Source organism: Antennarius striatus, chromosome 11 (assembly GCF_040054535.1).
Source record: "Antennarius striatus isolate MH-2024 chromosome 11, ASM4005453v1, whole genome shotgun sequence".
NCBI lineage: Eukaryota > Metazoa > Chordata > Actinopteri > Lophiiformes > Antennariidae > Antennarius > Antennarius striatus.
Window position 1 is genome coordinate 9,589,102 of NC_090786.1, and position 17,092 is coordinate 9,606,193.

Consider the following 17,092-nt stretch of genomic DNA (forward strand, 5'->3'; position numbering starts at 1 on the left):
TTGGATATGACAGTTTTAGCACTCCCCATTGCAGTGCAGATGTGCCACTAATTCAGAAACAGACACACCTCCTTCAATAAATGAGTGCTTATAGAAGTGTCATCCCATTAAACCATTTTTATTGGGTTGTCTCACACGGCGGTGCAGGATTATTGTTCACTGCAGACATCTTGATCGTTGTCGGTGTGGTCAAGGATTGTCACTTAAATTCTTACTACTGTAATTAAAAAAAATCTACAACATCTCCCATTGTTATAAATTCCAGCTGGTCACAGGAAGGTAAAAAGCAAAATACTGTTTTTTCTTCTTTTTAATTTTTTTTCCTTTTGCTTTAAAGTATCGATCGCAATGCTGAACAAGCAGAGGAGTGTTTTTTATTGTAAATCAATACTGATCGATCGGCTGCCTGGGTGTTGAATATGGATCAATATCACACCAGGCTGTGGAGGAGATCTGATTTCAATTGGCAAGAGAAGCCCACAGCAGGTTTCCATCAAGCGGTAATTCAAGACATGGGAACATAAGTCAGATGGATTGATATAGACTAGCCAGGACCTTTCTTGCCACTGAACCAGCTCAAGGAAATTTCTGTCATATATCATTAACGCAATTGGGGCAGGCAGTAAAAAAAAAAGGGGGTGCAGAGTACCTCAGTGACCCTCGGTGAAAAGCGTTGGTCAAGCATTGAATAAATACTTCATTATTAGCATGGATGTTGTGATTTTCTGTTATAAAGAACCTCGAGAATGAAAAAAAAACTTCTACTCACACACTAAAATTGTCAGCAGAGCTCTGGTCTCTGTGCAGACATCCACCACAGTGCGGTCATGTTTTGTGGAACTTCTGGTACTGATTATGGGGAGGTCAGATTGAGATTCATACTGTAAGCTGTTATTAATTTACTGAACAATGTCCTGGAGAAAACTGGTGAATGGTGAAATGTTTTCATTACACTTATCGTACGGTCGATCTTTATTAAACCTGCACATTTGTTTCATTTAAACACGGCAAGAAAATACATAATATAATTTAACGGGACACATGTGCGACCGGGGTGCTTCGAGCATGTGTGTATGTTAAAAAAGCAGGTCACCTCGTTCATTCATCACTTGTTTGTGATTCTTGAAGAGAGGGGCACTGTTCCAAATGACAGGATTGTAAAACAATAAAAACAGAGCTATAGTTAGAAATAACTTGTCACTTTTAATAAATGACACTGGTTCAGGGCTCTTTCTCTGGGGCTTCTCCTCCGATACATCCCAGGCACCCCTGGGGCCAACAGAGCAGCCAGCAGACCAGCTCGTTTCCCCGAGGTAACTGATGACCCTATCCCTGAATTCCCCATCTTTGTCCTGTGACCTCACGCCAGCGGGAGCAGGACCATGTCCGATGAAATCTTCAGACTGTTTCCCATCCTAATCTTGCCCGTGTCACACTACAAATTGCTACATTCTGAAAATGGAAATAGATTGAGGTGGAGATGGAGGGAGGGACTGAGAGAGGTAGAGAAAACGGGAAGGACAGAATGGGAGGGGGGGTGGAGTGTAGGAGTGTGCATTGACAACCAGTCCCCTAAGAAAAATACTTGAGGAAGGAACGGCTCGGGAGATCCTGACAAGGAATCACATCTCAGCGAACATATTGATCTGATTTACAAAACCTCCACTCTAATGCGAAACAAATGGCGTGGGTGTGAACTGGTACTTAACCATAAAACCCCAGCATTACTCAGTCTCAGATGAAATACCACATATATCCCTCACCAGGGCCTAATGTGCTGTTTTATGGCCAGATACGACTGAGGTTGACCCAACAGTTTGTTTGACAATTAGACGAAACCTAATAAGGATTGAATGGAAGTCAGAATATGCCAAAAGAAAGAAAGGAAAACCTTTTTCAAGAGAAAAAATGGCAAAATAGAAAATACACTGATCTGAGTGACCTAAAAGTCATTCACACAATAAAGAGCTGTTTGACAAAGCTCTTGCGTCAGAAATGATTTAAGAAACCAAACAACAGCTTCAAAACTGCCACATAGTTTAATTATAAAGGAGAGCTGCTAAATATTTGAGAAAGTGTGGCATGTTTTATTCACTTCAGATTTAATTTCAATAATGTAGCGTTTTCACCGTGGTGGCTTGTTGCAGTAGTGTGTCGGGGAAACATGAATAAATCCTAACAGAGTGTTTTCTTTTATAATATCAAAATAAATCACTTACGTTGCTCCGCAGCTGGATTTAAATCACATCGACGCGGTGCTGAACCGAGTCAGTGAACGCAACAAGGATGGTGAAGTTTAACAACAATTTGAAACAAAAATATCTTTGATATCATTTTCTTAATTCTAATCCGTGTATGTGTGCATACACATACACACACACACACACAGACACACACACACACACACACACACACACACACACATACACATGCAAAACCCAGTGTTGCTCTTGGCCCAGTATTCATCCCATCACCCCGACTCTGGCCTTGTTTCTGTCAGCAGTGAACCAGGGGAGTAAAGACAGGGGGGAAGGAGAGGAAGAGAAGGAAAGAGGAAAAGAGAAGGGGGTGGTGAAGGGGGGAGGGGTTGTCTCCATGGACAGATGGACTGCTCTTTCTCAACACATGTGGAACCATGTTTCCTCTTTCACTGCCGTCAAGCTGGAGCCGAATCCGTCGCTCTGTTGGCCCGCGCCACTCTTTCGTACCGCACACCTCTCTCCTAAGCACAGCACAACACACACACACACAAACACACACACACACAAATATACATTCAAGTGTGTGCATGCACATACACTCGCTCTCAAACGCGCACGCACACACACACACACACACACACACACACACACAAATATCTCTGTCTTTTTCTGCACACATGTTAAAGTCATCACCCCTGCTCAGCGCTAGTAAAACACAACACCCCCGGCTTCTCTGCTGTTGTCAAGTCTTGCCATTAGCTGATGCCACTGGGGAATCCTACCCTAGTGAGGTGGGTCTCCCTCGGGAGCGTCAGGCACCACGTTACGTTCAGCCGCCACTCATGTGAACCCAAACATGTGAGCATAATTTGGAAAATATCATTTATACTGTGCGTCTTTGTACGTGTCTTGACATTTACAAACTGTGATAAAACCGACATGAGGGAGGAGGGAATAGAAAACAGGGCGAGAATAATTTGAGGTAATGTTTTGCTTATTGAACAGTATTACCCAATCCTGGATGTTGGAGCTCTGGGAAGGAGGTCCTGGCTCTGAGGCTGCAGAGAGGGTCTGGGTTTCATTTTTCAGCAAGTGCAAGCCAAAGGAAAGCTGCCAAGTACAGCTTTCATTCTCAACACTTCCTGCTCTTCCTAGTCTGGCTCCGAAGGAGACAAGCTTCACTCAAACATCACATCAACCTAGGCAGGGGTGGCCAGCCTGTTCTCCCTAAAACTCACATCTGTCACATAAATTACACCGAACACAGCCGTGAACAGAAAAATGCTGGATTTACCCCAAATAAAAAGGTGTGTGCAGGTGTTTGCCTGTGTGCGTAAATAGAGAAAGAGATCATTTCCTATATGAGTTAACAGCTTTAAATGACTCACAGTAAAGAATTAAAAACATTGCAGCGCCGGTCCCATGGCTCCGTGGTGTAATGTAAAAAATCCAGAAGGAACACCTGCAGCAACCGACTCTCAATCACATCAGCAGTGACCCCATCCACTGCATCATTTTCATTATGGATGGTGGCAGCATAATGCTAGATTAATACTACCTACTGAGTGCCATTTTAATTGCCCTCTGCAGATGCAGTGAAAACATGTCATTTAGCTACTTCATAAACAGACTTCTCTTTGCAGGTTATCAAGACAGCCGCTCAGTGAAAACACACCCTCTTTTCCAATGCTGATGTGCAATTAAAATGGTTTTAGAAATCCTCTTTGACAGTCCAGGGCTTAGCCAAAAATGTAAATGACATTAAAGGAGACAATGAATTTAATTTTGTTTAATGTCCCCTTTCGCTGATTCTCATTTACATCACATTTCCACATAAAGGGCTGACCTTATAAATACTGGCATTTGTTCAGCTTTTGGAGGTAATCACGGTTTTGCAAAAACCAGATGGGAGCACGCAAATTTTCCGATTTGTTTCTTAGAAGGCCGAGGGAACCGCATGCGAGACGTTCTAAGACTGCGGGCTTTTGTTTTTGGTAAACAACTTGACAAGAAGTCAAGTGCACTCTGGGAAATGACCTCGTAGGTGTTCCACAAATGAACGATAACGCAAAGTCATTTAGAAAATACAGGCTCGCTAATGAGGGACATAACAGAAAGCTAAGCAAAATTTACATTAGGCCAAAATTTAATTGCATTAACAAACGAACAGGTGCGGTGAGGCCTTTATAAATGAGCTAAATGAATAAAAGCCTCCCACAGCACAACCATGTGTGCTGACCAAAAACAGACAGGAGGAAAAATAAGGGAAAAAAACAAGTCAATGTCATGAATTATTCAGGGCCTGGGCTGCACTCCAAAGGTCGGCGCTCTTTGACCTCAGTGACAGGAAGTGAAAGGGAGAGCCGTAGCCACTGGAATAAATGGAGCTGACATATTTAGATCTGGATTCTGTTTGTGAATGGTGGCGTAAATTGACACAGAATGTTAAACTGTATGAACATGCATTAAATTCAAAATTCATACATGAGCAGAAAACACGTTGATATTACATTCTCTGTCCGTCTGTCTCGATACAACTCGCATAAATTGCTCCGGCATCTCGGAATAAAATGTGACTTTTGAACCCCAATGCGCAGAATGAGTCATTTTCTCTCCTCTTTCAACAACATGTGCTGCCTTATTACAAAATCCATGTGTGTGCCTGAACAATGTATCTAATCTTTCACACAAGAGAAGACAAAGTCAATATGCAAGAGAGTGAAGACAGATACCAGACCGGGAGACTCATCACAAATTGAGTTATGTTTAGCTATACACTACATGCACTGTAAATGGGAAACCCATCTAATCAGATATCGGGTGCCTCATCACTATAATTCTGAAGACTCAAATTACCGACTGAATAAACCTACACTCCCACTTACTTTAAGGCACCATTAACTTATAAATGTGACATCTGTAGCATTGCTGAATTTATAAAGGGGAGAGATGATTATACCAATCTGCGGAAAGCAATGCCGTTAAAGCAGCAGTGCTACAATTAGCTACTAGATAAATTAAATTTATTTCATGTAAGCACCAATGACTTTGAAATTTTTATTTTTCCGAACTCGTGTTCAAGGGAATTTAAAAAAAAATCACCGTCGCTACATTGAAAGACAATGATTTTTTTTTCTTCCGACTTTCCCAAAATATGATGAAATTTGAATTGCAACATATAAAACAGCACAAATGCTGCTGAAATAGGGCCTTTTCTTCATCCAAAAAGGAATATGAATAATGTAGGGGCATCAAATGTAAGTGCTGAAATATTTAAAGACCAAGCGGTGTTGAAACTTTGTGACAGCTGTTGGGCCTATATCTAACAAACTTCTTTTTTTTTTTTTTAAGGGAATCCATCCTCCTATAAAAATCTCAGTGAAAATCTGTATCAAAACTCCGAGAGAAAATAGGGCAAACAGATGTCTGGCTTGACCACAGGAAAATAGGACACATTTGGAATGATAAGTTCCCCAAACTCCATTGGATATGCCAGATCCATGGGAACGCCAGTTAATGTCTTGCTAGATGCCAGCTAGCTGTGTGCGCTTTCCCCTCTTGCCATCTGGGAAAATGTTACAGCGAACGAAAGCCATCAATGATTCACTCCAAATCTGTTTCTTAAGGTTCGACCATGCTACTGTTTCTGCAGGAAATGTGGCAGTGCTAGCTGGTTTTCATACTGTAATTGTAGACAGATGAGACATGCCTGATTCAACAATCAAACCTCTCCTCTAGGTTTATGTCACTCAAGTATGTTCTGCTAAATTGGAAATAATCAGTTTCTGCCAGCAGTGACCACAGCACAGGTGCCTGTCACCGAATGGATATAAAACATGGAAGCTTTAACTAAAAGCTTACCCATATGCACAGCAAGAACAGGCGAGCGACTGCAGTAAATAACCTGACATAGCAAGTCTACAGTGTGCTCTGGTCATGTCCGTAACTCTTAATAAACCCTGCAACCTTTCACAATCACCCCTCTCTGCGAGCCTCGCTCAGTCACTGGGAACCTGTGTGGGTCTGTTAGGGTGAGCTGACGGGCTCATAGTTACGACATGGAGACAATGGGAGGGTCTAATGAGGAACATATGCTTTTGTGTTTCAACAGAGCCGCTCATTGTGCAAGGAAAGGGATACTCTACTCCTATTCAGACTCGTCACAATGAAAATCCGAGCCCTCCCTGAGCCGGTTGAGCTTACAATATCCATCCGCTTCCACCCCCCCTCTATTATTTTTTTCCCACCCCTCTTTCTTGACTTTAATTCTCCATGCATTCATTTTGCTTATTGTACTTATGTTACATGTTTTGTCCCACAGATTGAAGAACAATGGTGTGCGAAACTCAAAAGCAGTAAAAGGCAGCTGAGCGACACAAAGCAAACATAAAACTGACAGAAATTGGGCAAAGTAGATGTCTTGTGTTATATCTTAATGTTCGGCCCCTCCGCTACAGGAAATTCACGCAGCTAATAAAGTCAGATATCAGCTCGGTGCCAATTGTTGGCACAAAAGAAAAGCTCCTAACATTGTATTTAACACCTTTTCTTGCATATGATGGAGCGCATCTGTCAAGCATGAATTCATACGCAACATGCAAGCAGCATGTGCACGTTTGAGCGAGTGTGTGTGTGCCTGTGTGTTTACGTCCTCGTCTATCTCCGTGTGTCTGTGTGAGTTTTGAGTTCAGACAGCAGTAGCTCTGGTAATCCATCCAGGCTCCCAGGGCAGCCAGCTCCTACTTCCTGATGCATGAGAAGCCGCTGGAGTGGAGTGGCAGCAACAACTGCTCAGCCCTATTTGATTACTAATAAGAGAGTTGTCCCCTCTGTCAGATACCAGGCATTCTCCACTAAGCAAACAGTGATTCTGGCTAGTCAAACATTAGCATTGCTGTCTCTCCCTACTACGTGGTGAGAGTTACATTGAGATTGACGCTCAAACGACACCTCTTACCTCACCCTTATATTCAGCACAAACACACATACACACATCTTACTACCTAAACATATTCAGAAAGGAGGTATAGTTTCACAGTGTGCGAAAAAAGTCAATGCCTGAGAGAAGCCCGTTTATTCTCCCTCTTTAGAAAGTGATGAAGGTAATATAATTGTGGCAGATGTAACTTCCTCAAAGGTGTGGAACAAAACAGCCGACATAAAATGTTTATCCCTTCTTAAACTAAACTTTAATGGCATCTAGCTCACAGCTAACTTGAGAGGAAGACGCAGTCGATGCAAAAAAACAACTATTGACAGTGTAAGAATCAGTGTCATAAACAAAGAAGGAAAGCCAGCCAAATCGACGTGAAGTTGCCTGAGCTAATTAGGTGCATTCCCAGCATGATCCTCCAGTGATTGAACCACCTGTGATTGAACAAACCATATCCAGGTGGTGACCGCCCCTCGGTGCACAGGTACCTGGGAAAGACGCCCCTTAGCCCCTCACAGAGAATCGCCTACAGTTCCCACACTGTGGACTATAAGATGCAAGTCAGCCTAACTGGGCCGTCTGGCACACCGGGAGGGAACTCATTTGTTCACTAGCTCGTCCATGTGCCTGCTCATCCACTCAGTCATTCATCCATTTAGTCACACAGACACTCACTTCTTTACTTACTCGTTCCCACCGTTCACAAACACAGAGAGAAGCCATGCACAGCCTACCTGTCAATGATCACAGGGTCTGATGGAGTCTCATTTCTGTTTCCACAGCTTTTCTTGTCACAGCATCGGCTGTAGAAAGACAGACAGAGTGTTTCAGAACAGGCAATACTTTGGTAAATAAATATAAATAAATAAATAATGCACGCACGCGCATACACACACAAAAAAATAACACACACACACACACAAAAACACATACATTTATTAAGTGCCCTTGGAGTGATTTTGATAGCGGGTAAAAAAATGCCCTGAGATTTCCTTCACTCAATATATCCATTCCATTGATGCTGATGGCTGATAAAAATGGTGAAAACAACATGTTGTGTTGTTTGGCTTAGTGTTGGAGGGGAGGGGAGTGGGGATTGGGCCAGGAGGCAGGGGAGTCACTTTTCACAGCTTCAGCTTTTGTTTACCTCTAATTGCCAAGCTGCTATTTCTGAGGGAGATGCAAGGTGCCATAATCAACCAATATTTCTGCGGGGCATTTATCAATTATGGCCTCAAAAGCACTAATCTATCTTCCACCACATGTTTCAACCATGTCCTCCCTAAGCTTATAGCGAGCTGCCTTACACTTCTTTGAATTAGACTTGAATCAGAACTGCAAAAATAAACAAATACATCATCCCAACTTCCATTTGAAATGAAAACATATGAGAATAAGATTTATTTGTGCCATATGGTGCAGAAAGAAAAACAAAGATTTAGTGCAAAGCCAGTGTCAGTCAACCTTATACTATTTAAATATGTCTGATTTACATGACTTTCTAGCTGTAATAATAAAGATGTGTTTTATTGCTGCGTGCCTCGGGGTATTAGAGGAAAAATATTATTCAAAACCTGGTGTACTTCAAGCCTAAAAATTAAGATAAGATATCAAAATATTATTCGTATTTTATTCTTATATGTAAATCTTCTTATCTGATAATAGGCATATGTTAAAGCTGTTATTTATTCAGCAGCAATTCGCACCTTGTCTTGACAAAGAAACAACCTCTAGAGCATGAGCATATTCAAAGTGTCACAAATAAGTGATGGATGCATGTATAAATTGAGCGTGAGTGATGAGTTTATGCATGGAAAAGGACAAATCATTCTCAGCACTTCCTCTCAACCAGCAACTTCAACAATGCACCGGAGCAACAAAGGAGAGGTTAACCGACAGTATCCAAATTCAATGTTCACAAAGCTCATGCTGAGCTCAACAATAACAACAAAAGGCATTTTTCCTTTTAGTATCAATGACACCGCTGAATAGCAGCGCAATATGAGAGGTTTAGATTTATGTGGTTAAATGACACTAAAAGGCTTGCTGATCATTGCTGACAGGTGGAATCAACCAAGAACTGACTCTGGGTTTAGATGGGGGGGGGGATGATACATAGCATGCAGCATCTATGCATAACTTAACATAAAACTCGTTGTCCCTGGCTGGCTTGAATTATGATTCTTGAAATATATAAAAAATAATAAATAACAGCGAGTTAAAAACATAAATTGTACACTGTGTCATTGTTTGCTATAAATTCAATTCTCCCTCACTGGAAAAGACAGTCAGTTCATTTTCACTGTCATATTCATATTCGTATCAAAGTTAAATCAAATCATATCAAAGTTAGGAAAGACAGCTCTCTCTCCCTCTGTAGCTGCTGAACAACCACAGGACTATCTGGATATGCTGCATCATATCATGAGTGTCAAAACTTATTGAAGGGGAGGGAATTACTTTTTTGCATGGATCTACAGAATGGACAGAGCAAAAAATGATTTATTTTTTTAAAAATCATGCTTACCTGCACATAATTTCGTGAGTAAGAAGAACTCTGCACATTTCTGGATTCTTGTCCTGGCCCTCATAAACTATGGCCTTTGAAGGAAAGTGACATGGAAATAAAGTGAAAACACAGACATCTCTTAAACACATTCATTACTATGAATCCACAAATAATTAGACTTACATATGTGCTATTTTAGATTTAATAAAATACATCACAGCTGAATTCACACAACGTGAGAACTACAGACAATGTATTCCATGCATACAAATGCTGACGGATAAATCTGCAATTTTTATAAATTCTATTAATTATTGTAAACATTTATGTCACCTCAAACATTATATAGGCACATGTGGTCAATTATGATAATAAGACAAACATCAATATATTTTGTGGAAGTAATAAAATAAAATTCAAAAATTATGGCAATGATTAGGATTTTTATCATCAATTGTAATTTTTTATTAATCTCGATAATATCCTGTGGCTTAGACAGACAGAGAAAGAGAGACACGAGAGATTTTCATAAGGAGAGATCCAATAGAAGTGTCATCAATATGCTTATAATCTGGGGATATTTGGGGGAAAGTGTTAATGGGCAATCTGTTGTTTATTTTGAGCCGCTAACAATGATCTTTCTGTGGATAAAAAGCGGTGTCTGGCGGTACGGTTGAGTAATTTTTGAGCATTGGCTGAAACAGATGGCGTGGAGCTATCAGTTCTGCCGCTCTTCTCTCCCTCCCTCGATCCCTCCCTCCTTCTATTTCTAAGGATAGACACTTCTCTCCCTCCTGTACTGAACCGGCACCGGCTGGAAATGCAGGCAAAGCGCCACAAAACGCTCCAAAAATAATACAAATAAAACTAAATAAATAAATAAACAAACACGGAGATGTTTCCTTTAAGATTTGATGCCATTCATAAATTTCAGATTTTTTTTTCCTCGCACGTTTTATACAAATATTTTATAGTGATGTAAAAAAAAAAAAAAAAAAAAAAAAAAGTGACATCTGAACCAGGTCGCATCACTTTCCCGTATTTAAAAGTTCTCATAATTGACCTCATGTATTTAAGTGTTTTCCTTCTTTTTTTTTTCTTCTTTTTTTTTTTCGGGGGACCGTGTGATTATCTGGGCCTATATTGGTTTGATTTATGTCGCTATTTGCAGCTGTGGAAACACAAATCCATAAATTGCTTCTTCTGCATCACTGACTCGGATCATTCGCACAGGAATGTCGTCTGTGACCGGTGGTCCAGGTTCTATTCGGGAGAGCCTAAACCCTCCATTTAAAACACGGAGGTGGGATGGAGAGCTGACACGAGGACGTATCGTTTTGCTTCCATAATTGTAATTACGTTTAGAAATCCGCGCGTTCGGTTTGAAATGAACATTAAGGTTATTAATAAGATTTTTGGGAGCTGGAGGGGTGTTTAGGGTGATTGAGGAGTGGGGTCACTCATATGTCACCCAGATGTATGTGAAACAGATGAGCGATAATGTGCCACAGCAATAACGCGCATATTTATTTCTTTTTATAATTTGTTTTACAAGTTTACACGTTTAGAGCGTCACTTGTTGTTTGCCAGATAAGTCATTCTGTATTAGAGCTCATGGAAGCAGGCAGAGTACTCAAATTTTAATGCAGGACAAACTGAACCTGCAAAGGAACCTAACTCTTAAATTGACCTTAGAGTTTTGTAATATGATATGAGTAAGTGTAAACAGCGCCAAATGGGTGCTGTGTGCTCGCGTTAAATTCGGAAATTTCATTTTATTTTGTTCATGTGGAGTTTTTTTTTTTTTTTTCCCCATAAAGCGTGTGGCGTGTGGATCTCTGGGGCGACAATTTGCACGGCGTGTTAAGGCTTTGCACAAGTGAACCGTGCATATGAGCAGTGTGTTGCACTGCGCGGAGAAACAAGTGTAACAGCAGCTTACCTGCTTCGTCATGGAATCGATTAACCGTATATAAAGATCCTGTTCTGTTCTGACGCCTGAGGAAGGGGGGAAAAAAAGACACTGGTGAACTTTAAGGAATTGTTGTCAATAAATAAATAAAAAGTCCCAGACTGAAGATTTAACTCTGAAGAGATCAGTCCTGAACTTATCCTTATAAACTATTTTTATATACATTATTATTACTATCGTGATTATTATCAGTATCTTTACTATTATTATCATGCATTATATTATATTATTTTATTCAGATAAACCATTGCCTGATAAACTTGCCCGTGTTAGTAAAATAATAATGACACGTGAACTCACCATTGCTGTACAATAATTGTAGTTTGTAATGTATCCCATTGTTCGTTTTTTCACTGGTTGGTTCCTGCAGGAGACAACAGTTTGTGAAAATCAGCATCAACTAAATCATCATGCCTATCATCAGCACATGTCTGTGTTGTTGCTTTTTGTTTTTGTTTTGTTTTTGTTTTTTTTTTAAAAAAAAGATTCAGTTTGTGTCCAAAAGAAAAGAAACAGCTTTAGCTGTTAAAACGACTCTCTGTCATCAACGGATTGAGTTTTTTTTAAAAATCAATATTCCACGTGACATCCCCTTAGTAACCCATTGCCATTTCAGAGAACATAATTTCGATACATGGACTGATTATGTGCGGGGATGCATGTATTTCTAAAAATTCACCGCTTACTTTTTCTTTCTCCACAAAGTCCACAAAAGCTGTCCTTTCGATCTCCACGGGCTGACCCTGTCTGTCATACAGCGCCAGGACGAAATGGAAAAAATTGGATTTTCTGAGGTTGGAAGGGGGCTGCTTTTCATAATGTGCCCGTGCCAAGCCGACACCGCTGCGGGGAGAAAACAAGAGACCATCTCGGTTAAGCACCGGACACCGGGGATACTGGATGATGGAGAAGCTGATGGAAACATTGAAGATGCAGACGCACGCTTGAGTATACGGGGGAGATTTCTTGATTTGTCACAATAATGGGTAATCTGATGTAATGAAAGAAGGGAAAGCCGAAGGGGGGGCATTTATTGGGAGACCGTAATTGATACAGAGTATTCAGGGGATTGAGGGGTCGATATGATGAGGAGGGAATGCGTGAGAAAATTCAGATGCTTTTGGCATGCGTACCTTTGGGCGGCTGTGTTTGCATCCACCACCCCAGCTGTGTGCATCCAGGAGCGGACCGAGTTCAGTCCACCCAGCGGTTCCTCCTTCATCGTCGTCCCACCTCGCGGTATAGTTTCCTGAATCCCAAACATTTAGGACAATTTGTGTGAAAAAGAGCCTCCTGTGAAATCAGGGAAAATAAACGTCCAAGTGTGTTATCCTTTAGGGTCTTTCGCGGAATAAGTAGCGAGAGCCGATTCAGACTTGCGAGGGAAAACCCGGTCCACAGGTCTTGCCTCCCTCTTCAGTCCGTCCGATGTGAACAATTCTCAAAGTGCTGTACTTAGTTAGAGCAGTATCCACAGACTGGAAAAGTGAATTGTTCAATAGACAAGATTTTTTTGTGTTGCTATTGTTCCTCTTTGGTTTTTGGTTTTTTTTTTCTCTTTTTTTTTTTGTGCTATTCGGAGAAAAATCGATGGCAGTTGTTTGTGTTTGTGGGTGATGCTGCTCTCAAAGTGCCCACATCCCTGAAGCACCGCATCCAAAACCTTCAGGACTTCTTGCTGAATAAAAAACCCACTCCTGAAAAGGTGCTGCTGCTTCTCCACAAGACAAACACAAGCAAAGGCTGATCACCAGTGGAGGTGTTCCTAGTACACAGGAGAGGTGGATAAGGGGCCCTTTCGCGTCGTGCAGGATGGATGGGAACATGCAAAACTAAGCCCTCTTTCCCCGAGGACTGAAATCTTTCCCGGGAGCCAAAACTCTAAACCCACGGGAGAGGCGCTGTCAGAATATGACGCGGAGGGGGCGTGGTTTTGACCATGTATGGAGCTCTGATGGTTCCTGTCAAGCAGTGGCGCTCCACTGTACGGGTACAGCCCAATAGTGCAGCAGCCTGAGAACACTTATTCGCTCCACTTTTCCTCTTGCTTAGGCCCTATACGTGGTGAGTTTGATTTTTTTGATGATATGGGAAATTCAACTGGGTGTAACCATCACACTGTATGAGGGGGGAAGAAAATAAAACCTAATAATAATAACTCAAATTCATCATTCATTGCTTATTTTTAGTTGATCTAATGATAACATTTTCAATGATTATTTTTATTATACTGGACTAAAGTTTGTAATATGTTTCAAATTTATTTGATTCAATTTATTACTATTAAAAATTGACTTATAGCGATGAAATTGTTCAAGAATTTATCTAAAGCATCTTGTTAGTGGTGTGAACACCGGCTATAAGTCACATTTCAATGAGAGGAGATCATGTATCTTCATTTACCTGATAAATCTATGGGTGATTTTTTTTCAGATATATCCCACGGGTTATGTTATTGTAATTTAAAAACTTAAGTGGGTTGAATATCAAATACAACGCTGATTATATTTAATCATACATGTCAAAAATCTATTCATTTTATTAATCATTGAGAATTTCCAGCAACACATGACTTACTTTCAGTTATTTTTGTCGCGAATCGCAAAGGAAAGAAATTCTTTATTTATTGCTGAGCATAAAATTCAGGCAAAGCTTCATCTGAGCCCGCATTTTATTCACGTGAAAACAAATCAATCACATCACTGTGTCATTTACACAAGATAAAGTCAGATCTTCTGACCTCTTTCATGGGCTGAAAATCAGAGCCACAGTGTCTCATGAGATTAAACAAACTAAAGGAAATCCATGGTTCTGTGTCTTCTTTATTTCATGCACGTCCTGCAAAATCAGTAATAATCAAAAACATCTTAATCATTTTTAAAGAGTCTACTGCCCACATGTCCGATTCTGTCCGAGAGGGGCAAGCAAGCAATTCGGTTCATTAGTGGTGAAAAGGAGTAGAGGATGAAGGGAGAGAGGGGAGGGTGCGAGAAAGAGAGATGTGTGCTTTATCCTGAGCAATCTATCTAGCTGATGCTGAGGGTTAATAGCTGCTGCCAAAGATAAGTGAATTATAAGCTGTTGCTTTCACCTCTACACAATCCATTGCCCAGTCACAAAATAAGACTGTTTTTTTTTATATTATTATTAATTTATTTTTTTTAAATCCAAGTTTTAAGTGACGTTTTTAAAAAAAACTCAAAGAGGCGCCTTTGTAAAATCCTTATCTTTTTTCTTTCTCAAAGGAACAAACCGAGACGCGTGTTGGAAATGTTTCCTCTGCTCTACCGAGATTGCAAATATCTTTTTTTAACAGAACTCTGTCTGCTTTTTTTTTTTTGTACAGTTTCAAGTCTCGCTTATTAGAACTTAACCCCTGATTACACGCACCAAGGCGATTTAAATCTGATTATCAAATTAGGAGACTTTGAGACAAATCCTCTTAGATCTGATACTGTTGACTGGAGAGGGAAAATGGATCTCCACACCCGTCACGTAGGTAACGATGCTGTCCTGAAAGGGAGTTTTAAACCGTATTTGACAACAAATGCAGCTGCCCCGCTATTTCAGAAGATATTAGAGGAAAATGAATGCAAATCTGTGTGCAGGAGCCATCTGGACGTGGAGAGAGGGAGTCAGCTGCTCCACACACGGAGGCGCGGAGCCTGAATCCGTCTCAGCTCATTCTGTGGGATCATCTGCGTGGTGGGCTTACACCATGGAAAATGCGCTCATCATTAGGTGAAATGTTAGCATCAAAATAAAAGAAATGTTGATCCCCGTTTGATTTGATTGCATAAAAACTTAAAGTGGAATGTGAGGATATAGTCACAGCTTGTGATTTCTCATCTAATAAAAAAATAAATCCTGTTTCTGCGCACTGGAGGTAAGTGATGGGTGACAAGCAGGGAAACAAGTGCAAACTATTTGCCTGATCTCTGCATCTTGGCCGCAGTGAGCAAAGCTGAAAGCTCATTTAAATGACCGCTTGATGACACGGGGGGCTGTTATCTCATTCTTCTGTTCACTGAACACAATGACAGAACCCCCAAAGATTTGGGTCTGATCACTGATATAAAACCAAACTCCTTGTGACGCGTGGCTCCCAATAAAAATGTACAAGATGACTTCGAAGACCTCCCGTCTCGACGGGACGAGCCTCCTCCGTATTGAGGGTGACGTCTTCTTTTTTGTGTGAATTTACGGGGCGAGGACCTCATGATCTCCTTGAATTTGCATGTAAATGGCGACATCAGCCTATACGCGTGCCAGGGGCCAGCGGGCCTCCCAGATGTCAAGGCAAAGTCAATCAGCCGGCCGCTGCCCAGCTGTCCATCGATGCACTTTATTGGGACAACACTTTCATTGTGTTCACCTGCATTGTTTCCTAATGAATTGATTGGCAAAATGAGGAGGGAAAAATCTTATTAGGAGCCACCAGGCAAGTTCGCTCACGGCTTTATCATAGAGGCTGTTTTAAAGAGATCCTTTTCCGATTAAATATTCATCAAATACGCCTACAGCTACGCATCAGTTCTAATAACGTATGGAAGAAACAGGCAGGCAGCCCAGTTATTGTTTACAGCAACTCAACTGACAATATATATTCCTTTTTTTTTTTAGAATTTGAATATGTTGTGTATGTGATCAAATTAAAAATACAATTTAATTATGTATTTAGGCATTTAGGCATATTCATATGGACATGCGCAAGCATGCGCGCAAAATCCATTTTCCGTTTTCAAAATTGATTTCAATTTTAGTTGTTTTTTAAAGTTCGACATGAATTCACAAGTGTTCCCGAGAATTTTCTCGTAACCAAATCAGGCATTATTATTATTATTATTATTATTATTATTATTATTATTATTATTATTATTATTATTATTATTATTAATGTTAAATGCAGTTTATAAACAACTTGAATAAAATATGATCACCTTGTAAACTTTATTTCTCTAAGCTTTAAATTTACACTCAATTAATGCAACTCAATGATATGGGATTTTTGGATTTCATCTTTTAAAAAAATAAGTTTATTTGTTATTTTTAATTACATTGAGAAAAACAAATGGCAAAGACTGATTAGATCAATCATGCAGGCTGTTCGTATCACGCGTGGGCCCACTGCTGCTGATAGACGGACAGCGCCCCTCGTTGGTTACACCGGAGATTATTGTGTCGATATGAGGCAGCTGTGTTCGTCAGTGACAAGATAGTCAGGATCTCAACTTACGTTTATCTAACGCCCCCCTCTCCAGACCCCCGTCCGGACAAGAACGGTCTTTTTTTTTTAAATGTCCAGTGTATTTTGTCAAAGGACTAAACTAGGCTAGATCTTTAATTTAAAAAAAAAAAATGTTGCACTCAATAAAAAAAAAAATCTTTAGTATAGTTTTTGCTTTCTCTAAAAACTTTATATTAAAAAGACATTTACACGTAAATTACATTTATTAGTATTATTATTGTTATTGTTA

The 17,092-nt window shown here is 40.4% G+C and overlaps 1 protein-coding gene across 8 annotated transcripts in view; it reads right to left on the bottom strand.

The window, feature by feature from the left end:
• ebf3b (EBF transcription factor 3b) overlaps positions 1–13,446 on the bottom strand; it is a 67,765-nt gene extending 54,319 nt beyond the window's left edge. For all 8 annotated transcript variants that reach the window (XM_068327220.1, XM_068327215.1, XM_068327219.1 and 5 more), the window contains exons 1-6: positions 12,749–13,446; positions 12,302–12,458; positions 11,916–11,979; positions 11,586–11,641; positions 9,662–9,735; positions 7,869–7,937 (exon numbers count right to left, since the gene is read on the bottom strand). In XM_068327220.1, the coding sequence (XP_068183321.1) occupies positions 7,869–7,937; positions 9,662–9,735; positions 11,586–11,641; positions 11,916–11,979; positions 12,302–12,458; positions 12,749–12,879 (551 nt within the window). In that variant the 5' untranslated portion in view covers positions 12,880–13,446. The remainder of the gene's footprint in view (positions 1–7,868; positions 7,938–9,661; positions 9,736–11,585; positions 11,642–11,915; positions 11,980–12,301; positions 12,459–12,748) is intronic.
• Between the last annotated feature and the right edge of the window lie 3,646 nt (positions 13,447–17,092).